This window comes from Acomys russatus, chromosome X (assembly GCF_903995435.1).
Source record: "Acomys russatus chromosome X, mAcoRus1.1, whole genome shotgun sequence".
Taxonomy (NCBI): Eukaryota; Metazoa; Chordata; class Mammalia; order Rodentia; family Muridae; genus Acomys; species Acomys russatus.
Window position 1 is genome coordinate 86,685,000 of NC_067169.1, and position 25,667 is coordinate 86,710,666.

At 37.9% G+C, this 25,667-nt stretch overlaps 1 protein-coding gene across 1 annotated transcript in view; it reads right to left on the minus strand.

Annotated features, from left to right (window-relative positions):
• Positions 1-33: 33 nt before the first annotated feature.
• The window catches only part of Lhfpl1 (LHFPL tetraspan subfamily member 1), a 39,774-nt gene continuing 14,140 nt past the window's right edge, over positions 34-25,667 (minus strand). The window contains exon 3 of the mRNA XM_051141451.1: positions 34-253. Coding sequence (XP_050997408.1) covers positions 72-253 — 182 coding nt within the window. The 3' untranslated portion in view covers positions 34-71. The remainder of the gene's footprint in view (positions 254-25,667) is intronic.

The following is a 25,667-nucleotide window of genomic DNA, read 5'->3' on the forward strand; positions in this document are numbered from 1 at the left end:
GTACTACCTCTTCTCTGATCTCCCCCACCCCAGCCCCCAATTCTCACATTCTTTAGTAAATTGTTCAAAGTTTAAGGCTTGAGGCAGTGATCCAGTTCCATGGCATAAGAATTGGTATTCCTCATGATGCTGTCCACCAACATAACTGGCTTGGGATTTCTTCCAGCAAAGCAAGAGAGCCAGGTGCAGATCAGCATAGCTGCAGCAGCTCCACCCCCAGCACAATAATAGGCCCAGCCAAGTCTACAGGTTCCTGTGAAAAGAAGGATAGAGGCATAAATGTTGGTTTGGCTTCTCATATATCCTTTCAGGTAATAACTGTAATCTCTCACAGTATACTTTTAATTAAAATATAATTACATAATTTCCTTCTATTACCTTTTTTCTCCCAAGCCTCCTCTTCCCTAATTTCTAGTGTGTGTGTGTATGTATGTATGTATGTATGTATGTATGTATGTATGTATGTATGTATATATATATACAGAGAGAGAGAGAGAGAGAGAGAGAGAGAGAGAGAGAGAGAGAGAGAGAGAGAGTTGGTCCATGCCTTAGCAAGGCTTTATAAAAATATATTTACTATTAGAATAGGAATCTGGGACTGGTGCTGGTAGTGACATTGCAGCAATGTAATTGCAATAACAATAGGAGAAGGCTAATAATATATCAAACATTATACTAAGTTCTTTACACATATAACTCATTGATCATGGCAGAAACTTCATGAGCCAGATGTAAACAAGGCACATACTGTGAACACTCACACAGTTAAGAAGTGATAGAGTTTGACTGTGGACCATGTTTAATGATGTTCACAAACACTATATCTTTAATCAAAGATATATACTACCCCATATATGTGCTTCTGTAAGTGATCCTTGTCCTGAATCATCAGATAAGATAGGCAAAATCAAGTCCCTTTCTTCTTACTGTATGTCTCTATTTTAACCTAATCTTTTAGTAATTGTGAGAAAGTATACAATGGAATCAAAATTAGGTTTATAATGGAGAAGTTTCCCTTTGAAGGGTAAAAAAAAAAAAGTCACATGCTCAAACACATTCACCTCACCTCACACCATTTTATAAAAGTAGGTCACCTTGTTTGACAGATCTATGCTTTTAGTAAGAATCTTTAGGGAAATATTAATGTCCAGAAAAGAGCTATTAGTTAATGAGTTATTAGAGTGCTATAGTAAAGTGGTTAAGCAAGTAGGACTCAGGAAATGGCAGGAGGTTCCTAATTATACAAAGCTGTAGAGAGGTCCTGGGGAAAGAAATAGGCAGTGATCTTTCTCCACCCTACAGTCTTGCAGAAAACTAGTGTGACTACATCAAGTCAAAGATACCAAGACTAATACTTATGAGAACTTATATTTTTAGGCCTATGTTTGAACAAATACCAAATATTGTCTTCACATGGTACCCAGTAAATCTTAAATTTCTCATGGGGATGGAAAGAATTTAAGACGGGTTCAAGTAATAATGCTTTGTTTTTCCACTCATGCCATCTAGTTTATACAAAATTTCTCACATTGTCTTTATACTACCAAGTCCTTGCTTACACTGTCTCTCATGGTGAAAAATACCACTTCTGTCCTCTTGTCAACTGATTCATACTATTCAGGACTTGCCACCTATTGGAATCCTTCCTTGACCCATTACCATAGGCCCAAGTCATCCTAACCAAGTAGAGTAGTATGGATCAATCTGAGCATCTCACATGTGCCTTTTTCTGTTGGAGAAAATGTGAAAGGAAACTTTACATTTCATATAGTTTATTGTCTTCCTGTTCCCCCTCCACAGTAAAGGAGGTCTTTGGTACTTCTTTGCTAAAGCTTATTGTGCTTATACGATAGTGAGTAAAATTTCAATGTCATCTCTACACTGACACTCTTTTAAAGATGGGTGTTCTTACATTTTCAGAAATCAACACAAAACACTCTCATCTAAATTTTCAAGTGACATCAAAAACCAAAAGTAATGCTCTAGTAAATGTCCCATAGCCTTTTTACTATAAAGCTTATGCACAGTGTGTTCCCTGGCCCTGAAACAATTCCTTCATATATATATATATATATACACACATACGCTTCCTATCACACTCTTCTGTTTGGTCAGTGTTCTCTAATTTATAATATCTCATCATTTACCTCCTGGGACTTTCTCTGACCTATCTAAGTCAAATTCCCTCACAAGAGGCTGTCATACTCCCACCCTTCTTCCCTTTTGAGTTTGAGTAGCCATTCACTTACCCTCTATCTTGACAAGGGCCACATGTCAATCATTCTAAGGAGTAGAATTTTGTCATTAGACCTGGGCAATCATAGAACTTTCCTAAACTCCTGCGGCCCCAACCAAAATAGTAAATCTAGATTGCCAGTGCTACCATAAATATGAAAGAAGAGGGTTTTAAAAACATGTATAAAATTGTTTTTTAATTACATATGTGGTTTGAATGATATGGCCCTTACATACTTATATATTTGAATGCTTGGGCTATAGTTGGTGGAACTGTTTAGGAAAGATTATGAGGAGGAGGAGGAATTAAAGGAGAGGGAGAGGAAGAGATGTTTTCTTCAATTCATTCACACATTCAAAACAAATGCTTTGAAAATTACTATGAAAACTAGAGCTGGGTAAACCTTCTTCAGCTAGCAGTAGGAAGAAAAGTTATATATATATATGTATATATATATATATATATATAACCATTGTACATACTGGAATATGTGGATTATAAATAAATATAAGGCTTAAGAAGTATCTCAAATGCAGAAAGGCAGAAAGAAGAATTTAGACCACATCTCTGTCAGTCTCATATTATGGTTTTCTTAGCCTTACTCTTAATCTTCCACAAATTTTCCTCTTATGACTTGATCAGTTCAAAAGAAGAGACCTCTGAATCAATTTATAACATATTTCTAGTGAGCCACTCCTCTAGCTTCTCCAATTGAAATGTGCTGACAATGCAGAATAGGCAGGAGCCATCCCTGAGATGGAGCAACCTCTGAGGTATGTCAATTGCTAAGCAACTTCATGCTTCTCAGTATTTCCCAATCTAGCATAGAAATGGCATCACACATCTATTGTTTTTACTCTCTTATCAAATAATCTCATCATTAGAACAGCAGGAATATTTTTAGTGGGTACATGCACTTTGGGACCAGGAAAAGGCTTGCTTCTTTAAATGAAAATTATACATGAATTATGTCATAGTATAATATTAATATGGTGTGCCCTTAGCTCAAGCCCCTGACAAGGAAGCCAATTTACCGTGTGAGTAGCTCTACAAGGTAAAGAAATGTCAAGAAAGGCCTTGGTAAGCCTTTCAAAAGGAAGAACCAGTTACCACTCAGTGGTAAGCCCATGCCAAGGTGTTCCTTTAGCCATCTCAAGTGCATGCTGAACTTCCTCATACAAACACGCTTGTTAAGCCACTGAATAGCACCTAAGTCCTAGCCTGCTGCTGCTGTAGGGGAAGTTAAGAGAAACAGGAGACGTCCATCTTTCATCCCACACCTTCCTCACTACCTACCTGTTAGCTGCTTGAGGGAACAGGGGAGCTGTGTATCTGGTATTGCTAATAGGAAAAAACAAACAAAGTAGAACTATTGTTCCCCTTTGATTATCACTGTCAGTCACTCCTCCAACTGTTTGGACACTGATAGAAGAGTCCCACGTGGAAGGATGAAGAAACAGGGAATAACTCCAATGAGCTACCACTCCTCACTTCTAGCCACTTTTAAGAAACTCCACCAAACTGTTCTCAACCTCTAAATCCTACTAGTAGATGTAGTGCTGAGACTCATATTCTATTAACTATTTACCTAATAGCTACTATGTATCAACATTTTCAAAAAGCATGCTCTCTATGTTTCCCATACTGGCTTCAAACCCTTTATATAGACAAGACTGGCCTCAAACTTGCAATCCTCCTGCATCAATCACCCAAGTTCTGGGTCATGGACATATACCATCAGTCCTAGATAGTACCCAATATTTTAAATGCTGCAATTTCATTTTATTCTCACAGCCATCATAGTTATTTCTGTTCGAGTGAGTTTCAGGAAGGCAAATGACTTGGCAAACTTAAAAGTCTCAGAAGCAAGGTGGCAAGCACAGGCCTAATTTAAAGTTCAGTAGCATGGCTTTGTGTTATACCAGGAGAAAAATTTCGGTGATATAAATTACTGTAATCTAAACTTTATGAGAATGAGCAATGCTTACGATTATTCTTGTCATTTTTCGGGGCGCCAGCTCCCACACCTGTCATGGTGTGTGTGTGTGTGTGTGTGTGTGTGTGTGTGTGTGTGTGTGAACGTCAAGGTCCAAAGTCAATGTAGTTCCTCAATCATTACCAATGAACCTGGAGTTTGTCAGTTTGGAAAGATTTAGAGATTGCCTTGCTTCTGTTTCCTCTATCTAGTAGGAAGAGAGCACTTTTTAGGCAGAGAGAGCAAAGTTACATGAGCGAGGAAGAACATGATGTGCTTAGAAGTAGTTTACTATTCAGACATAGGGTAAATTTGCAAATAACATGCTGCTATAGCTGGAACTATAATGTCCCTCATAGGCTTGGGCTTTGTATGTATAGTTCCTGTTTGAAGGATGTGGGGTCTTTAGGAGGTTAAGACATTTTTGATTTTGACGGTTATCACACCTGTTTTCTGCGTGTTCTGCCTGACTTCTAGTTCATGACAAGTGAACAGCTATCATAGACATAGCCACTCTACTTTCCCAACATGATGGACAGAATCTGTAAGCCAAAGTAAACATTTCCTCAATTAGTTTCCTTCATGTATTTTGGTTATATAAAGGCAAAAGTAATTAATTAAGTAAGCCAAATATACATCCAGAGAGAGGATGGCTCTGATCTTTCTCACAAGCAGTGTGCAACAATGGATTGTTTGTTTGCTTGCTTATGAAGGGATGATTTGATGGAACAAGCTGTCTCAACTATGGCACATCTTATATTTTTTAATGGAAAATTCTTTTGTATAGAGCAGAGATATTCATGGAGGGTTGTTCTAATTATTGTGCCTCTCTGGCTTCTATCTATTAGTTGTACACAATAAGTTTCCCTTCCCCTACTTCAATCACAAAATTAAATATGTATACATTTATATTTATATATGTATATATTTACAAACATATGTATATACTTACAAATATGTGTATATATTTACAAACATATGTATATATTTACAAGCATATGTATGTATATATTTAAAATATATGTATATATTTGCAAATATATGTATAAATATCAGTGGGGGGGAGAAGAGTGTTGCTTTTCACTGAGAATCATTATGTTAGAGGCATAGTTTTAGACTTTGAAGCTTTATATAAAAGAATTAAAATATGTGGAAACTTAAAATAACCATTAACCTGTGGTCAAGCACACTGAGTACACACATCTAACAATACACAAAGAGATTCCCTATTAAATCAATAGTTTTCAAGACTGAAGACCCTTACCTAGTCAAACAACAGATGTTTACAATTTAAATTCTTTTCAAATGCATCTTGATAACTGAAAGATTAGCCTAACAAGGTTAAATGTTCATAACTGGAGAATTGACCCAACAAAATGGGCTGTTCTCAGCTCTGAGTAGGTATGCTTGGTTCTTTCTTATAAAATAATTGCCCAAGAAGGAAAACCGAGAAACCCTCAAATTAAGAAATTTCTAAAAGTATTGAGGGAAAAATAACAATTTTCTTGAAGCTAGGAAACTGTAGACTTGTAGGGTAGGGGATCTCTTAAATACACTGGGTCTAACTCCCCTTTAAGACAGGGAAAAGTAATTAAGTACTTCCCTGTAGATGGGGCAATGGAGCCAGATCAGTTCTTAGAATCTCGTAAGAAACAATGAAGTTTAGTGTTCCTTGTCCTTGAATTGAATGTGCTGCTTTGGAACCTTTGTGCTAAACTTATTCCAGGGCCCATATCCTCAGAAAATAACTGCAGTGAGTCGACATCACACCTAGAGGTTTTCTCCACATCCGTACATGGGTGTCTGTGAAGAAAAAGATTGGGTGGCAGGATAGGGGAAGAGAATATGCTCTTACTGCAAATTAGCTTTATGCAAAATTTCTGGATGAACACTGAGATAAGTTTGTTCCTTTTTGTGTGCTTCTGCATCACTTCTAACACCCTTTCTGAGTCACTCTATTCCAGTGTTGAATTTGCTGTGACAGGATCCCTCATAAAAGTTATTAAATCATCACTCAGCAGTGGGCCTGACATTTAAATCAAGACATGTTGCTTTTATTCCAAGTTGCAAATCAAATTGGATTGGAGTTTGACTGTTTCCTTTGATTCAGCATTAAGTTATTGCCATCCAACTGTGAACTGTTTTTTATTTTTAAATCAGTGAATGACACTTAAACTGGTCATCTTCTGTAAAGCCCTAGTCCTATGCAGTTTATGACCATGATGCCTGACAGTTGTCATAGTGTTTTGATGAGCGACTGGGAGAATTTAGAACCAAACTAACGCTTGTACTCTGTATTAGCATCGAGTTATTTAGACTTGCATCGAGTACTCTAGACTAGCATTGAGCACTTAAACTAATTGAGTACTGTAGATTAGCACTGAGTACTATAGACTAGCATTGAGTACTATAGATTAGCATCAAGTACTGAAGATTAGCATTGAGTACTGTGACTTATCAGTGTTACTGTAGCTTATCAGTGGCTACTGTGGCTTAGTAGTGGGTATTGTGGCTTACCAGTGGCTACTGTGGCTTAGCAGTAATGTGGGCATCAGACTTTGGAATCAGGACAGGACATCATCTTAGAAGCAAAAAACAAACAAACAAAAACAAAGACAAAACAAAAAACAAAAAAAAAATGCTCAATAACTATCTCAAAGAAAGATGTCATCAGAGGAAAAAGGAAACAGTGATGATGGTGACAGACATACAAATTGAGCAAGGCAAATCTGTCTTTTGAGCTTCCCCTCCCCTATGACTGTTCCTGAGGGGGATAACCTCCCCCTGTATATGCTCATAGGGTATCAAGTCTCTTCTTGGCAACCTGCTGTCCTTCCTCTGAGTGCCACCAGGTCTCCCCCTCCAGGGGACATGGTCAAATGTGAGGCACCAGAGTAAATAAGAAAGTTATATCCCACTCTTAAAAAAAAGAATGAGGAGATTGCAATTTATATGTAATGTCAATAAATTATAATAAAAATAAAGTTTCTATCAAAAAAGAAAAACTTCCGCTCAGGAAAGCTACCTGCTCTTCCCATAGCTGTGGTCCCTCTAAATTTATGATACAGCTCTCCCAAGCTGCTGTTCAGTGTGTAAGGCAACAATGAGGAAGAGAATTGTTTGCCGTTTTCTCCTTTGGAATACTTTTGCCACACAAGCCTGACTCATATGGCAACAGAAGCAGCGGGGGTTTGAAAGAAGGCAGTGGCCTCAATTGTTTCCTGTTGCCTTGAGATTGTAAACTCCGGGGTTTGTATAGGAAGCAGCGCAGGGAGATTTTCAATGGAACAGAAGCTAAATGAGCAGATCAATCCCTTTCTCCACTAGGTATGAGCAAACACAGATGAAACATCTTCAAAAGCAAAGCAAAGCAAAGCTAATGAATTCAAGAACAATTGCCAAACATCTTACCTCTCCCCCCACAGCCCCCAGGAAACAGACAGCCAAGACTATGAAAACATCTCTCTACTCACACTCCAATCTGGGTATGCTTGTCACCAACTGCCTATATTGGAAGCCTAGAACCCAGTGAATATTCCAGAATTCTGCTAAGGAAGCTTAGCAGAAAAGGGGGAAAAAACCCAGAAATTTTCCGTTGTTTAGGTAAGTACACTATTGGTGGAAGTACTAACCTTGATTCAATCAAATCTCTGAAGGAGTAAGACACTCTAGCCTAATGAATTCATCTCATTCCAGCCCAATGCTCTGATGAGAAGGAAAGGCCAGGCCATGGCACTTGCAAAGGAAGCCCAATTCTCATGATAACATAATGTCCTCATCTATCTGCTTTTCCTCTCCCAGACACATGTTTCAGGCAAACAGATTGATTCCTATTGAAATCTCCCTTGCCAATCCCTATTTCCATGTATTGGGTTTCTTATATCATTATCAATTTTAGTGGTCTCTGCTCATCTTTTTCTTCAGTGAGAAGAAACATGCCTTAAGCTTATTTAATCTGTGCTTTTCTGTCTTTCTCTAGGCTGACCTCCAGGCCCCTTAAAAATTGCCCATATCATCCTATTGCCCTCTGTACAGCTCATTAATTCTACCCAGAGCAGCTTCTTAGAATAGCTGTGGGCATTCTCCCTAAGGAGAGAAGTGAAAAAACAACTAAGCAAATATTGGACTGCTTTCACTCAGCATGATCTCTCTAGGACACTTGGCTTCTAAGCAATTGCTCCCTCTCCTCTCATATCTGTTCAATAGCCCTCTGCTTGTATCCACTTGAACTTTGTCAGTAGTAAGCCAGTAACTGAAACTGAAGTCATTAATATCAGTCAAATACTTCCACATGCCTGGCCCTGTGGTAAGCTCTTTAAACAAGCTGTTCTCATATAGGTAAGATCAAAAACATGAAGCATGAAGAAATGTTCTACCAACATGATATAGAGCCATACAAGGATGCAAATGGGGGATGGAATTCAGCTGAAAGGGGACAAAGATATTTTGAAGAAAAACAAGAAGTCCTCCAGGGAAGGCAGGGAAAGGAGGCAGTGCTATGAAATAAAGAGACAGTTGCAAAATTGAGGCAGTGGGAAGGAACTGGTATTCTCAGGATAACTCAGCAAGAGAAGAAGATGATGTGAATGGAAATCATGGCTATGGTCCCTGCAGGCCCAATCATAGAGTCTGGACAACATCCTGAAAGTAATGTGCAAGGCACAATTGGGATAGAAGAAGAATGGCACAGATTTGCATTTTATAAATATCACTTTAGCCAGGCAGTGGTGGCACACACCTTTAATCCCAACACTTGGCACGCAGAGGCAGGCAGAGTTCTGTGAGTTCAAGGGCAGACTGGTCTACAAAGTGAGTCCTCCAGGACAGTCAAGGCTCCAGAGGAACTCTGTTAGAAAAACAAACAAACAAACAAGCATCACTTTAACCAAAGAATGGGGCATATCAAAATACTTGTATGTAGGGTCTTTAAGCAATCTTATGACTGAAGAAAAAGAGTAAGAGGAATAAAGAGATGGAGGGGAAGGAAGAAAGAGATGCCTCTAGTAAGTCAAATGAGTGAATATTAAGAGAAAGAAGATATGATTCTTGAGTTCTTGTGTGCCATAGCATTGTCACATTTACTGCTGTTGGTGTCATACATTTGGAATAACATTGTTATCAGTCATTTCTTCTATAGCTGTGTAATTTTTCCCCTCAAACTATAAGCTCTTTGAACTTTGCGTTTTGTAGTAATCTATTCAACACTGTGTATATAGTCATCATGCAACATATAAAAGTGAGTGAATATTATCTCTCTTTTGATATATTCTCAAATACTGAAGAATGCTAAAGTCCTAGTATAAGAAACCTAACCTACTCCAGAACCCAGGAGTGACTGTTCCTCATTCAAGCAATTTACTGAGACCTACACTGCCAATGCCAGCTGTAAGCATTAGCTATTTCTATATAGACCCCATCACCTAACAGATACGTGTCATAGAGGCTTATAATAACCTCAAACACCTTAGTAATAACAAATTCCTCAACTTAAGGCATCCAATATGAGTATAGGGCTTCTTAGTTTACAACATACCTGCTCTACCCAGTTAATCCTGTTTCCTGCATTTTATTCATTCATCGGGTTGCAGCTTCAGGAATATCATTCTATAAGAAGGAATTAATAGAGAGATGACATGTATCTGAAAGTTCTCTCACTTAGTCAGGATGTATAAGGACTGGAATTATGGGCATTTGGACCTGGAGAGTTGGTATAATATAGGGAGAAGCACCTAGCATGACAGTTACAGGGGCCTTCATTTGAAATCATATCCTGCCCCTTCTAAACTGGATCCCCAGGGACAAGTTGTTTAGCGTTTATTTGTGTGTTTGTTTGTGTGTTTTTTCAGTTTTTAAAAACAGGGTTTCTGTGTGCAGCCCTGTTTATCCTGGACTTGTTTTTGTAGACCAGACTGGTCTCAAACTCACAGAGACCCATCTGCCTCTGCTGGGAATACAGGAGTACTCCACTAGCCTTTTTGAGCTTTTCTTCCTCATGGGAAAAATACGAGTGGCTACTTACTTTACAGAGCAGTGGATATGATGGCACATTAAGGAAAAAAAACAGTGCAGAGCCTAGCATGAGTGCTTCTCGGCTTCACTTTCTGCAGTCACAGTCCCTACAAATGCCTGAGATAACTTTAAGATGCAGATTTCTAGGCTTCACTACAGATTTCCTTGCATCCGTATCTCTGGGGAAGAGTGCAGTAGATTCTTAGGTCCAGCCACTAGGGTCTGAAGTAAAGTATAACAATAGCCCATAGGGGAAAAGGTAGAAAGGAATCCATAATTTACTTAGAATTTACCCTGTGCTTGGGTGCCCTGCTCGGGGCTTTCACTTGCGAGATAAAATTTTATCTTTCTAACCACTCCTTATAATTCACTTAGATGAAGCTTAGTGGCCATTATTTGTAGGAAACCATATGGCACAGCCTTGACATTTCCTATCTACCCTGTAACCTCAACCTCATCAGAAGATTGCTCCTAGGACTGTGGCAGTGCTTGCTTTGGTCCTTTGTAGCCAATTTTACTTAATTACCAAACCTCTGGGTTAGTCTGACCTATAGCAACAATAGCCATAGTGATAGCAGCTGCAATTCACATTTATAGGATTTGGGCTCTGAACTCAACAGATTTTGTATATTATCTCACTCCATCCTCGCTATCAGAGATCTGTGACTTGGGTGCTACACTGTTAACATCTGGTCTTAAAAATAGATCCTGAGATTCTGCTTTTAAACAAAGGTTTAAGATACAGTACCATTCTACAGGAGAAGGAAAAAGACTAACACACAATAAAGGTGAAAGAGGAAGCAGAAATTGGCATTGAAGCTTACAGAAGCAATTCCAGGGGAGGAAATGGAAGCAAAGAAATTGTGATTCACAGTCTATAAAGAGCAGAATTGCTAAACAAAACAAATTTGCCTTGCTTTACTGCCATCTTGTGGTTTTGTGATGTATAGACAACCAGCTCCTAGGCCTCTCTATTTTCTGTTACTGAGCCTAGGAGGCCCTCAGCAAGACAACAGGAAATGAGGCCAAGCAGGATTTGCCCTTGAGATCTTTCTAAGAGTCTTCTCTTCCTCTAGGGTTGCAGAACTGGAACTGGAAAAAAAAACAACTAATTTAGGGTTGAACACTCTTTCCCATGCGGAATAGTTCAGGAAGAAGAAACCTGTTTATAAACACCATTGTTATTTCTCCTAGTCAAAACGAAAATAGCTTCATGTTCCCTGGGATGTATAAAGTGTCATTAATTTAAATGTCTCATTATTTTCAATCTAGAAGACGGTCAATAAGAAGATCTATTAGATTTCTAAATTTTACCCCTCACATACAAGGATATTATTTCAAAACATTTTGGTGCACTTCTCCAATGACCAGAATTATTTCTGAAGGAAATTGACCTCTCACATTACCTATAGGAAAATGGGTTTAAAGAAGTAAAATGGTCTATCTATGACAAGGCAGTAAGATAGGGATATGGCCAATGCACAATGTGAAAGTTTGTTAGACACCAGACAGATGCAATTGAATGAAGCTGTTCCATGACCCATTGATTCCTTCCTGCCTCCTCCAACTTAGCCCAATTTCTCCTCTGGATGAAGTCACATCTCTTTGTCATTCATGCACAAAACTATGTGATTTTCAGCAATGTCTCAGCCCCAAATGTTCTAGGATTTACTGTTAAGATTCGAGCTAATGCTACCCCAAAGGATAGAGGCTCTGGACAATGACTAATACCACTTGAAAGTCTACTTTTGTCTTTCATAACAAAAAATGATAGCTGGGCCTGGTGATACACATCTGTAATCTCAGCACTCAGGGAGGCAGAGGCAGGTGAATCTCTGTGAATTCAAGGCCAGCCTGGTCTACAAAGTGAGTCCAGGACAGCCAAAGCTATACGGAGAAACCCTGTCTCAAAAAAAAAAAAAACTAAAAAATAAAGATAAATATGAATTAAATGATTAACGAAGCACAAGTCATGGCAGGGATTTAAGTAGGTATTATAGCACCTTTGATCTTTTTTTGAAAGTGGAGAAACTTTCAGATGTACAGTCAAACTTTATTAATGGAGCTGGTAGCACGGTTATTCAATCACCTCGTTCAGTGTTCTCTTTGTGAAAATAGGGAAACCAGTTCTAAGAGTGGAGAAGTGATGTGCCCAAGCAAGCCTGGGAAAATTGAAAGCAGAGTAAGCCATTACCCTGGCCAGCCTTATTTCTGCCACGTTCTACTGCCCCACTGTGGACATAAGGATAGTTGCTAAGCTGCCTGATTGTGCTCTGGGGAGTACAGGACAATAGAGTGTCCAAACTAAAGGAAACTGACAGAAAAGAAAGGTAACAGGAAATGCCTGGAAACTGAACCCACAGAGGTCAAAACCCAAGTCTCCATAAGAGGCTTTGACTGGCAAGAAGAAATGGAAATGTTGAGGGAACAAAGGAAATGGACTCCCAGAGACAGGAAATACAAGGAACGCACACATAGCCTTTGGTTAGCCTCTGTCACTAACCTTTGCCAAAGGTCAAGTCTGGGGCATCCCCTCCAAAGAGACACTGACATCTGGGCTGACTGTTTACCGATAACAAGTTATAGTAATGCAGCATTGTGCTTTGTATATAATGATTACTTTCATCTAATGCCCTGATAATCCTACAGGGATCAATACTATTACCAATCCCCATTGGCAAGATACTGAAAGATTAAGGAGTGTGCCCAGATTTGTATGACTAGAATGGGGCAGGGCTCACATTTCAACACAAGTCCTTCACTGTTAACTTGTACATTTATTCTTCATGCTATAGAGGCCATAGATTCTAAAGCTGTTAGCCATGAGCCTATAGGGTCAAGTAACAAAATATGGGAAGGTAATGAAAAACTTATCAAGATTAAATGATTTCTGAATGCACAATGAACATAATTCAAAATCAAACATGAAGTGAATCTGGGTTATTTCTGGCAGCACTTTGCCCAAGCTGCATTGTGCAATTTCCCTCCTCGTGGTTGTGAATTTACATGATATATTTAGCACTGTACATCCCCTCACCTCACACCATGTAAAGGCAATAAACACAGCCTGAAACATGGGCTTAGACTCAGTACTGCCACATGTTAAAAACCATAGCTATTTTACTATACACGGAAGGCTTGCTGATTTTGTGTAAACAGTGGTCATTCTTTAGCAGGCAAGTATCAAAGCAGTATATCGTTGGATTAGATTTTGTTAGTAAAGTTAGATTTTTTTTTAGAAATGTTGCTTCATGCATGGGGTCTGCACAAGTTCAAGATAGATGGTGTCCTAATGCTGAGAGCGGAACTGGACATGAGGCCCCATCCCTAACATAGAAGCCATCTCCAATTGGTAACTGTTTACTAAGGAAAAATCAGTTTTTGCCAATGAAGCCTCACTAGGCATACAAACCAATCCTAAGGCCAAGTTCCATGCTCAGCAGGAGATGGCCAGCATAAAACCAGCTCAATGATATTTTTGAAGATGTTTTGTCTCATAATGTTTTGTTTGGGCATGTTTTAACCTACCCATCTTTTATCTATTATAGCTTCCATCTTTGTCTTTGTGTGTGCGTGTGTGTGTGTGTGCGTGTGTGTGTGTGTGTGTGTGTGTGTGGTGTGTGTGTGTGTGTGTGTGCATATGTCTGCATATGTATTCTTTCTTGACTTTTTTTCCCCTCTTCATCTGTTCTTTTTATAATTCTGGTTTGGTTTTTTTTTTTCTTTTGAATTAGCCTGTTTGTTGTTTAAAGAAAGAGAGAAAAATGAAATGGAGTTAGGTGGGTGGGGTAGTAGGGAGAATCTAGGAGATAAGGAAGGGAAAAACAGGATCAGAATATACTGTAAGAAAAATTGTGTTAAATTAAAAAAAATGATATAGCAACACAAATTTTTTTTAAAAATCCTGCTTGAGTCGCTGAATTCAGTTTCATTAAAAAGTCAGTGAATTTAGGCTGAGTGTTAGAACAGAATTTGCAACAGCTTTTGAAATAGCCCCAATCATATTCTTGCTTCTTATTTATGTAAAGTGGTGCTCTCAACACTGATAATTACAAAATCAAGTGAAAAGTATGGAAGATGCTATAAATCCTTTCATATTTAATATTCATCTGATATTTAATTTTTATGTTAAAGCAAACAGAATTTTTCCTTAGTGTACAATTTTGCTTCCTTCTGTAATAAATGTTAAAATCATATGCCGAAGTTGTTTTAGAATTAATTTATTTCTTATTTATTATCAGTAATTTGACTTATATTTCTATTTCTATATCTAAATACCTGGGATTCTTAGAAAAAATTATTCAGGTAAAGGGTTCATGAGTAGAAAATTTTAAAAGTCTTATAAATATAGAATATCACTTTCTTATAATTGATTCCCTTTCTGAAAAATAAAGCATAATATCTTAGGTACTTTTGTCAAGGCTGTGTCCAAATGCCAAGAGAAAGAACCATAGAGCAAGAAAGATGGCTCCTGGTCTAATGGATATAGTCTCTCAGGCCAGGGACAGCGTAGCAGCAGGCAGCTTGCTCACAGCTAGGTAGATCAGTACATACAAACAAGAATGCTGGTGTTCATCTGGTTTGCCTCCCGTTTCTCTCTTTTCTTTTTTAATTCTAGCCAGGAACTCAGCCTGTGGGATGGTTCCCCTACATTCAGAGTGAGTCTTCCTTCCTCAGTACAACCTCTCAGAAAGATCCTGGTAGACACTTACAGAGATGAGTCTCCTCGATGTTCTAACTCCAGTCAAGTCAAGTTGGGAATGAGGGTTTAACTATCACATGTGGGAATACTTTCACTTTAAAACTCTCATCACTATAATGATAATGATGATATTAACACAGCAAATTCATGGCAAACAGTGTACTGAATGTATTTCATAAATTACTTTATATAATCCTCACAAAACCTGTATATTAACAAGCTCACACTTACTGAATAGTTTGTCCCATGTCACATGTGTTGCATCATGCTAAAAACATGCCCACTTAAAATATTTTTTTTGTTTATGGGCGTTTTGGCTCCATGCATATCTGTTCACCATGTGTGTGTCTGACACCATGAAGGCTAGAACAGGGCATGGGATTTCTTGAAACTGGAGTCATGGAAAGTTTTGAGCCACCATGGAGGTATTAGGAATTGAACCTGGGCCCTCCAGAAGACCAACCAGTGCTGTTAACACTGAGCCACTCCCCTAACCATCCCTTATCTTCCAACATGTCCCCCCAAAACACACTGCTAGCATTAATCACTCTATATTTAGCCCTCTTCCTCACAGGTTCCTATCTTTTTCCCTGGTTCCTCCTACTTGTGATGTCATTTAAAGGCTAGGTGAGGGATAACATTACCTTAGCATTAGATATCTCAGACATTCATCTAGGTGAACTCAATTCTATAAAGTCTTCATTTAATGACAGGAGTCCAATTAACAGCCAACCATGCACCTTTTTCGCCTTTCATTTAATTGACAAAATCAAGGTAGGGAAAGCCGTCGTACTTCACAGGGCTGCTGTTTGGAGCCTTCCCTCTTCTTAATGAATGAATGAATTCCCTCAAGTTACAGAGACTGGATTGCTATTGAGCAGCACCAACAGTGCGCAGTAGTTAGGAAGCTAGTGTCAAGTCATGAGTCGCTGTAAAGATGTCACTGCAATTCCTAGGCCACAATAGCAATAGGTAATGTTGTCAATTTTATGCTTTGGATATTTGTTTGTTTCGTGTTTTAATGAAGAAAAGGAGGACGGGATCAGTGGCTTCAACTGCTTAAGCAAAGGCACTGGTAAGTAAGGGTCAGTAAAGTGAGTTCAAAGCCACACAGGGAGACTCTAGGCACGGCAAGGATATTGATAGAATGGCAACTATTCTAAGCAGAAATGTAAGAAGCAGGAAGTACAGTGGGTAGGGCTCAGATGTAAATGAAGACGTTTGAGATTCTCTTTACATTCTTGTGAAGTTTTTATTTCATACTTTGTTTAGTTTGTTTACTTTTTTAGACAGTGTCCCCCTCCATAACTCAGGTTTACCTGATTCACAGTCTTCCTGCTCCTACCTACGAGCTGGAATTTTTTGCATGCACCACCATACCTATCTTGTAATAGCATGCTTTACTCTTTGGAGGTTGTTCTTGTACAACCCTTCTCTAATTATTTATCAGAGCCTCCCCCTAAATCCACTCCATCACTTTCTTTTAGGACAGAAGACTGAGATAAGGAAGGCATAAGTAGGTATTCCAGCAGAGCAGAGGACATTCCAGAAAGACTGTTTGTATGATATTACAATATGTGAAACATAAAAACTTATTTTTCTCTTTTCTTATGAGATCTATTAGGACAATTTGCATTAAGTCCCTTCCACAGATACTTTAAAGTTCTTAATAAATATCCAGTCCACTGGATCCAGATTCCACTGGATGTATCCCCTACGGTCATTTATTTTTCTTTTGTTATTCTAAGAGATTAACAGGAGTCTGAAACATGGTTGGTGAGACAAGATGGAGAATTGTGTACCTTCCATATTTTAGATGAGTATTTGTCAAAACAGTAAATTATTTTTGACTTTTTTTCATTTTATTTTATTTTTTATATTTTATTAATTTATTCGTATTACATCTCAATTGTTATCCTATTCCTTGTATCTTCCCATTCCTTTCTCCCTCCCATTTTCTTAAATGTCTCAATATATCCCTTCACCAATACAGAGGAAAAATGGTTGTTAGAGCATTCTGAAAGCAGGGTTGGGCAGACAAGATACAGAACTGGGTATTTTCCATATTTCAGATAACTGTTGATGAAAGCAGTAAATTCTTAAATGTCTCAATATATGCTTTCACCAATATAGAGGAAAAATGTTTGTGATAGCAGGCACAGAATAATGGATTAGAAAATAAGATCTACCCAGTGTTCTGCCTTTAAATTCCTGAATAACTTTATATGAGTCAATTTACCTCTTCAAGTCCCAGGTTTAAATCATTATAACAACAGCATGCTACGATCAGTTATGCATCCATTTTTTTCTCTGTTTATTGTCATGAAAGTTTACTAAACTTTCGTTGTCATAAGATGTTTTAAAATAAACACAAGTGCTGAAATGGAAACCAAAGTAGTATTATTTATACTTTTATATGACCATCATCCAAAGAAACTAACAATGTAAGAAAACTGTATCAGGATGAATAAACTGCTACTTTTCCTCCTATTTACATCTTGAGTCACTTTTTTTAGCTTTTTAAATTTTCTTTCTGTTTATAACTTTTATTTTGTTATTAATTTAATCATACAGTTTCTCTTCCCTTTCCTCCTTTTTATTTTTTATTAATTCATTCATACTACATCTCAATTGTTGTCCCATTCCTCGTATCCTCCCATTCCTCCTTCCCTGTCAGTCACAGTCATAGCGGAGGAGAATAGGGTGAAATCGAGTCATCTTTTGACACTGCTGTAAATCCTACTTTTTTCACAAGCTAATGCTATGTATTATCAGGTGGAGTATGAGAATGTGTGGCAATATGGGTCATCTAGAGATGCTATAGAACTTACTTAAGAATTAAGTGTTATAATAGCAATATTTTCATGAAAAGAGGCTATGTTCCATTAGAAGTATTTAGATTCTTAAGTTCTTACTGGGAACTACCTGCGTATCTCTGCTAATGGGCCATTGAATACAGAAACATTTGTAGTTCAAAATTTAATAGGATTTTGAAAAGCTCAACAAAGCTGGATTATGTTCTGTGTTCAAGGCTATTATCTGGATTTCAGCATATTGTAGTGGAAGACAAACTTCTTTTTGTTGCTCAAGTACCATAGTCACATCAATCTCTCTCTAATCTATGATCATTCAACAAAAGTTCAAGCATTTGGCCATTTCAGAAAAAGATTCTCCTCATCCTACCTGTCACTGCAAGTACTACTCAGCTTCTTGGTTCTCCATAATATAAATTTGTAGGGTTTTAAAAGTGAATTTTTAAACAGAAAATTTCAAAAATGAATTTATTTATTTTTCAGTAGTAAGGATCAAATCCAAGTATAAGTGCTCTACCAGTGAACTACAGGTGCAGCCAGAAAACAAAATATGTTGAAAGATGTGTATATGCACAGTGGCTTCATTTTCCTTATTATGTCTATGTCTCCACAAATTTTTTTTCAAGACAGGATTTCTCTGTGTAATTATAGGCCTGGCTCTCCTGGAACTCTCTTTGTAGAATAGGTTGGCCTTGAACTCATAGAGATCCACCTGCCTTTGCCTCCTGAGTGGGTTCCTACAAATGCTCTATTATGTTGCCATTGTCATACTTCTGTCACTGTCTAGAAACTTTCAATTGCAAAAAAAGAACACAAATAACTACACCCTTTCCCCATACTCTCCCATCTTTGTTCTGTGACCTCAGTTTCTTAATTTTTTAAAATTTTAACTTTTTTATGTGTATGAGTGCTTTTCTGTATGTATATCTGTATGTATATCTCGTGTGTCCTTGATGCCTATAGAAGCTAGAAGAGGGCATCAGATGTCCTGGGACCGGTGTTACAAACAGTTGTGTTCTGTCATAAGGGTGCTTAAAATTGAACCTGGGTTCTCCAGAAGAGTAGCCAGTGCTTGTTAACTGCTGAGTCATCCCTCTTGCTCCTTAATTTCCTTCCTTATTTCTTCCCAGAATTACATTCTGAGTCTCCTTAGCAGCCTTCTCTGAAGAGGAACATAGCAATTAAGATCAGAGACTCCAGCCGGGCATGGTGGTGCACGCCTTTAATTCCAGCACTCAGGAAGCAGAGGCAGGCAGATCGCTGTGAGTTCGAGGCCAGCCTGGTCTACAAAGGGAGTCCAGGGCAGCCTAGGCTACACAGAGAGACCCTGTCTTGAAAAACAAACAAACAACCAAAAAGATCAGAGACTCTCAAGTTATGCCTTCCAACATGATAGCTACCAGCCACACTGGTGCCTTCACATTTAACTTAATAAAAATAAATTACATAAAGAAAATTAAGCATTTGTGTAATAAAATTAAAATCAGTAATTCAACCCTGAGTTTCATCAACCAGATTTGTATTGTTCAAGAAAATCAAGTAGTTAGCAAGACAGAAAACACTTCAATCGTTGCAGAAACTTCTATTATATGGTTCTCCAGAGGCAACACTCATAGGACTAGAACTGAGCTCCTGCCTCTGATGGAGACCAGATAATAAGTCATTTTAAACAAGTTAGTCTGTCTCTCTTAACCTTGATTTCACTTTCTGTACAATGAAGCTTCTAAAGTATACTGTCGGGACTGGAGAAATGGCTCAGAAGTTAAGAGCATTGGCTTCTCTTCCATAGGACCTGGGTTTGAGTCCCAGCCGCCAAAATATCACATCACAACTATCTGTAGTTCTAACTTTAAGAGATCCTGGGGTCCAATGCCCTCATCTGCTCCCCTCCCTCCACCAGATAACAGTCATACATGGAGCCAAAACACCCATATACATAAAACTGAAAGAAGAGAGAGAAATAAAAATAAGCAAAATAAAATTCAGTATATAACTATATATTACATCATATATACACATATGTATACATGAAATGTCACAATGAAAGTAATTATTTCATACAATTAATACAGGTTAATACATTTTTATTAGTTCTTTGAGAATTTTGTGCAATGAGTTTTAACACTATTCACCACCTCCAATTCTTTTAAGACCCATGCCTGCTTCCCTCCCCACCCAATATTGTGTAGTCTCTATCTTTTTCTTACCTGTGAAGTTAAATTTGGGCTTTCCTTATATTCATTGATGTGTGGCCTTTCACTGGAACATGGTCTAACTACCAGTAGCCACAATCTTAAAAAAAAAATTGACTCTCCCTCTCCTACAAACTATCACTTAACCAATAGCTCCTTGGTTGGGGGTGGGACTTCATGTCCACCTCCTATCATACAGGGAATAAGAGCCTTCAAAATGGTGAATTGTAAACAGACCATCTATCCTACACCCACTTCTCTCAACTCCTAGGGATCATTGTGAAAGCAGGGAGGTGGGAAGACTGTAAGATCTGGAGGCGGAGAATGAATACAAAACACTCATGCAAACACTAAGGCTGTTTTGGTTTGGATATGGTTTGTTTCCCCCCCCCCCCCCGAGAATCATGTCATATATAAACATGGTCCCAAGGAACAGCGTTGAGGTAGTGGAACCCTTAAGAGATGAGGCTTAGTAGGTCATGAGAGCTCCACCATCATAAGTGGGTGAATGATATTTCAAAGGACTGTGTCAGATCTCCTAAGATCAGATCAGTTCTCAAGAAAAAACAGTCATCATAACACAACAATCTTTTCTCTCTTATGTCCTTGCACATACACATGACCATTCTGTACACAGCCAATTGCTTTTCTATGTCTCCACCATGTCTTTTTTTTTTTTTTTAATTATTATGTACACAGTATTCTGCCTGCAAGCCAGAAGAGGGCATCAGATCTCATTATAGATGGTTGTGAGCCACCATGTGGTTGCTGGGAATTGAACTCATGACCTTTGGAGGAGCAGTCAAGTGCTCTTAACCTCTGAGACATCTCTCCAGCTCCCACCATGTCTTAATACATTCAGATGTTGATATTGTACCAAGTTAAACATTTTATCTTTATACATTGCCCAGTAGAGGGTAATCTGCTATAGCAACATAAAATAGCCTAAGACACAGGCTAGTAATCCTTTCTTAGCAGACTGGTGCCAAGATATAATAGGCAGATATGTGGATAGTAAATACTACATAGCTATTTTGTTCATTGTGTTTTGATTTTAAAACATGATTTTCCTGTGTATTCCCAGCTGTCCTGGAATTCACTCTGTAGATGTTGAGCTCAGAGATTCACCTGCCTCTGCCTTCTGAGTGCTGAGATTAAAGGCATGCACCACCACTGATTGGTTATGTATTTGCTAATTTATGTGTTGGAAATTTCTAAGACTTGTTACCTTTCTTTTTGCTCATTTTCCATAGCTAAGCAGATCTTGTAAAAGGAACTTCACTGGTTTATAAATATCACCTTCACAGAGTGATAGTCATTATTATCACAATCATTTCTCTTATGCCCATAGTATATGTATATACATACATACTAAGAACTCCCAATTTCTAAACTTGATGCTAGATACCTTAGTGAGGTTCAGACCACTTGCTTGACATTCACATTTAGGCTACACAGACACATCTTACAAACCTCTGAACTTAGATTCACTTTTTTACTGTTCCAACCACAGCTACTTTTCCTCTAGCCTTTCTATTTCTTATCTTCTCCTACCCATAGCAAACCTAATACCTTCTACAACTAGTTGAGCATTTTAAAGTACACGCTTGCTTTCCACTATCTATTGGAGATTGGGTCTATAAATTCACACAAAATTAACAGATTTTCAAGTCCTGATAGAAAATGGCATAGTAGTTGCATATGAATCATATATTCTTTATGTATATTTCAGTTATTTCAAGATTACTTATAATATATAATACAATGTAAATTTTGTGGAAACAGTTGCTATACTTCATTATTTATAGATAAATAACCAAAAATGTACATTTGAAGTACAAGTGCAATTTATTTTTTCTGTAGTTGGTTGAATCCAAAAATTCAAAACCTAAACTGAGGATGCAAGGGACAAATATATTTTTTTCATTGAAAAAATTCATATATGGGTACTGTATTTCTACCATATCTCCCTTCCTCTCCTCCTTCTACCTGTTCCACTCCCATACTCCCCATCAAATCCATAATTTTCTTTAAAAATATTTATTATTTTATACATATATATACATACTCATAAGTTCATTTAGCAATGCTTATATGTATATGTTTTAAGAGCTAACCACATGGGACTGGGTAACCTACTGAGGGATCACCCCTAAAGAAAATGGATTCTCCCTTTTTCCAAAGCTATAAATTGTCTTTCTCTCTTCATCTAGGGGTGGGGCCTTGTGAGATTTCCCCTATCCATGCTGGGAAGTCAACTGGTGTTGATAAGGGACAAATATTTGTAATGAGTCTACTTTATTCAGATAGTCAATGTCTGTGCTTTTATTTCTTTCTGCCTAGCCTAAGACTATGCTCCCATTTGACTCTTCCACTCTTGTCAACACCTTGAAAATTACTCTCTGCAACTCCATGAGAAGAATCTTCTTAGGGTGTAAGTTACATCTTGTCTCTGTCCTTTATAAAACCATGCAATGCTTTCCTACTGCAGGTAGAATAAAACGCAAAGCTTTATAAAGGCTTATCACTGCTCACAATCCTTTGGTCATCTGTTACACTTCTTGTCACTCCCTCAGTTCCAGCAACACTAATCTTCCAGTTCCCCAATATTTAAGTCATTCTTCTTTATAGAATATTGTCGTGTGTGTGTGTGTGTGTGTGTGTGTGTGTGTGTGTGTGTGTGTGTATGTTTGTGTGTGTGTAGAACTCTCTTTTTCCTGAATTTCCCCTGGTTAATGCTACAATCGCTCATGTTCCTTCTAAAAAATCATTCATTGTTAGGGAGTTCTTCCCTAATCTTTTCCCAATTGAAGTAATAATCTCCTCTTTATTTCTCTCTCACAAAACCTGTCCTCCTTGTCATAGCAGTGACAACACTATAATTTGGCACCGCAGTAGTCCCTCTCCCTTCAAGAACAGATAGAAAAACTTTGGATCTTAGCCTGAAAACACAAGGGTGTGAGGTCAGGAAACTTGGATTAGGCAATTCCTTGGCCTCTGCTTCCTTGCCTTTACATTGAAAAGGTAAAAGCAGATTTATTCCCAAAAGAAATATCATTTGGTTATTTAAAAAAGAATCAGGTAATCCAGGCATTAATCTTTAATTAAGCCTTTAATCCTAGCACTCAGGGAGGCACAGGCAAGTGGATCATTGTGAGTTCAAGGTCAGCCTGATCTACAAAGTAAATCTAAGACAACCAAGGCTACACAAAGAAACCCTGTCTTGAATGCCCCCCTCAAAACAAAAAACAGCTAAAGTCTTTTCTATCACAGAGCTCCTATTCTATTAAGAACAACAGATAGGCAAATAAAAAGGACAAATGATGACCCATGATGTGCTACAAAAGGAATATATGGCAGTGAATGACCTTTGAGAGGAGTGTGTGTGTGTGTGTGTGTGTGTGTGTGTGTGTGTGTGTGTGTGTGTGTTTACGGTATATGCATATGATGAGGTGCATCCATGTGAAGAATGCACATATGTGCTAGCTAATATGCGTGGTACTCAGGGGTCAATGTTGGAATATCTTCCTTAAATCCTTTGCCACACTACTTTTCATGAGGCCTTGTTTCTTCATTGAATCTGGAGCTCATTCATTAGCTAAGAATACTGCCCAATGAGCTTTAAAACTCTGCCTGGATCTATGTGTTTTCCACAGTACTGGAGTTGCAGACATGCAGCATGGGTGTAGTTGATCTGAACTCAGGGTCTCAGGCTTACATAGCAAGCCTATTAACCACTGACTCATCTCCTAAGTCAGAGGTTATAATATTTAAGACAAAGGATAAGGATAATAAACAACAACCTAAACCAAACAACAGCTAGGTCTATTTCTGTTCAAATAGTCTGTGAATCTGTGCTGAGTTTGCCAAGCACTATAAAGAAGTTGATGCTTCATTAAAACTCAGTTCTTTGTTTATTTGATGAAAGGTTAGGAAAATCTCTTTTCTTTTTCTCAGAATACTACTACTATATAATAGCAAATTCACAGAGCTGCCTAGAGAATAAACTATGATAATTACCATTTTAAGTGTATATAACCTTTAAAGCCTGTACATTACAGATTATAGTTACCTCTGCAGGAGACATGGTGAGATGTGCTTAGGGAAGGGAATGTAAAAAAATCAATTATGCTTTAATTAATTTTTCTTTTTATTATTTAATACATAAAATAATAGGTTCATTGTGGCATTTTCTAATGCGTATGTATCAGTATACTTTTACTTACTCCTCATCCACTCTCCTCTTCCCATCTCTTCTTCTCTCACTAGTCCTCTTCCTCCTTGACAATTGTTCTGGTCCCTGCTTTCATGCTACCAACATTCCATTATTTTTCTTGCTTTTTTATCATTCCCTTTAGACCTCCTCCTCCCCTCTCAAAATCCTCTTCTTAGTTTTATGTCCTATTCACACAGATATAGCTACGCCTAAATTTAAATCTAGATTCTACATAAAGGAGAAATATATGATATATATCTTTGTAAGTCTTGCTTATTTCACATAACATAGCAGTTCCTTCTATTTTTCTGAAAATGTCAAAATTTGTTCTATTTTTGTGGCTGAAAAACTTCATTGTGTTTCCATGCCATATCTTCTTGTTTTATTTTTTTTCATTTTGATCTGCATATTCATTTTGTACCTCACTTTCACTGTTTACTTTATATTGATAGATATTATACTGATTCTATTTTTTCTCTATTGAGAAGAGTATAGGAATAAACATATATGGACTTGATTCGAACCACGGTTCTATTAAGTAAAAGCTCTAAGCCCATGTGCAAGTTCATAACCACCTTCTCAGAAGGTTCTTCTTCACCTAGTTCTTCTTGCTGTCCTCACTAGTGGTGATATATTCCAGGAAACGTAATCAATTCTCAAAACCATCTTAATTGTTATTAACATTGCTTTTATTCCCCTCTATCCCAGACACAAAGGAAACAAGAAAAAAAATATGAATTCAGACACTAAGTCTCTCTTTTTCAAGCCAGGCATGATGGCATACACCTTGAATCCCAGCACTCAGGAGGCAGAGGCAAGAGGATTTCTGTGAGCTTGAAGGCAACCTGGTCTACAAAATGAGTCCAGGCCAGCCATGGCTATTACACAGAGAACCCGTCTTTAAAAAACCAACCAAACAAACAAACAAACAAAAAAAAAAAAAAAACAAAAATAAAACTACTCTCTTTTTCTGTCTCCTTTTTTTTTATATATATTCTTCCTCAGGTAAATGATAGAAAATAACACATACCAAAATTTGGTCTGCATGCCACATACTTCAAATTTCTCTATAGTTACTTTCTCTACATTGCCCAAAAGAGCCAGGATAAGAAATGTATAAATCATGTAACAAGAGAATTAAAGAAGCAGACTTTCACCAGCCAAGGACAATACGTGCAGTAAACTTTGAACCCCTACACAGATGTAGCCAATGGACAGGACATTCTCCACAGTTGAGTGGAGAGTGGGATATGACTTTCACACAAATTCTGGTGCCCCATATTTGACCACATCCCCTGGATGGAGAGGCCTAGTGGCACTCAGAGAAAGGATAGCAGGCTACCAAGAAGAGACTTTATACCCTATGAGCATATACAGGGGGAGGAGGTCCCCCTCAGTCACAGTCATAGGGGAGGGGAGTAAGGGGAAAATGGGAGGGAGGGAGGGAGGAATGGGAGGATACAAGGGATGGGATAACAATTGAGATGTAATATGAATAAATTAATAAAATATATTATTTTTAAA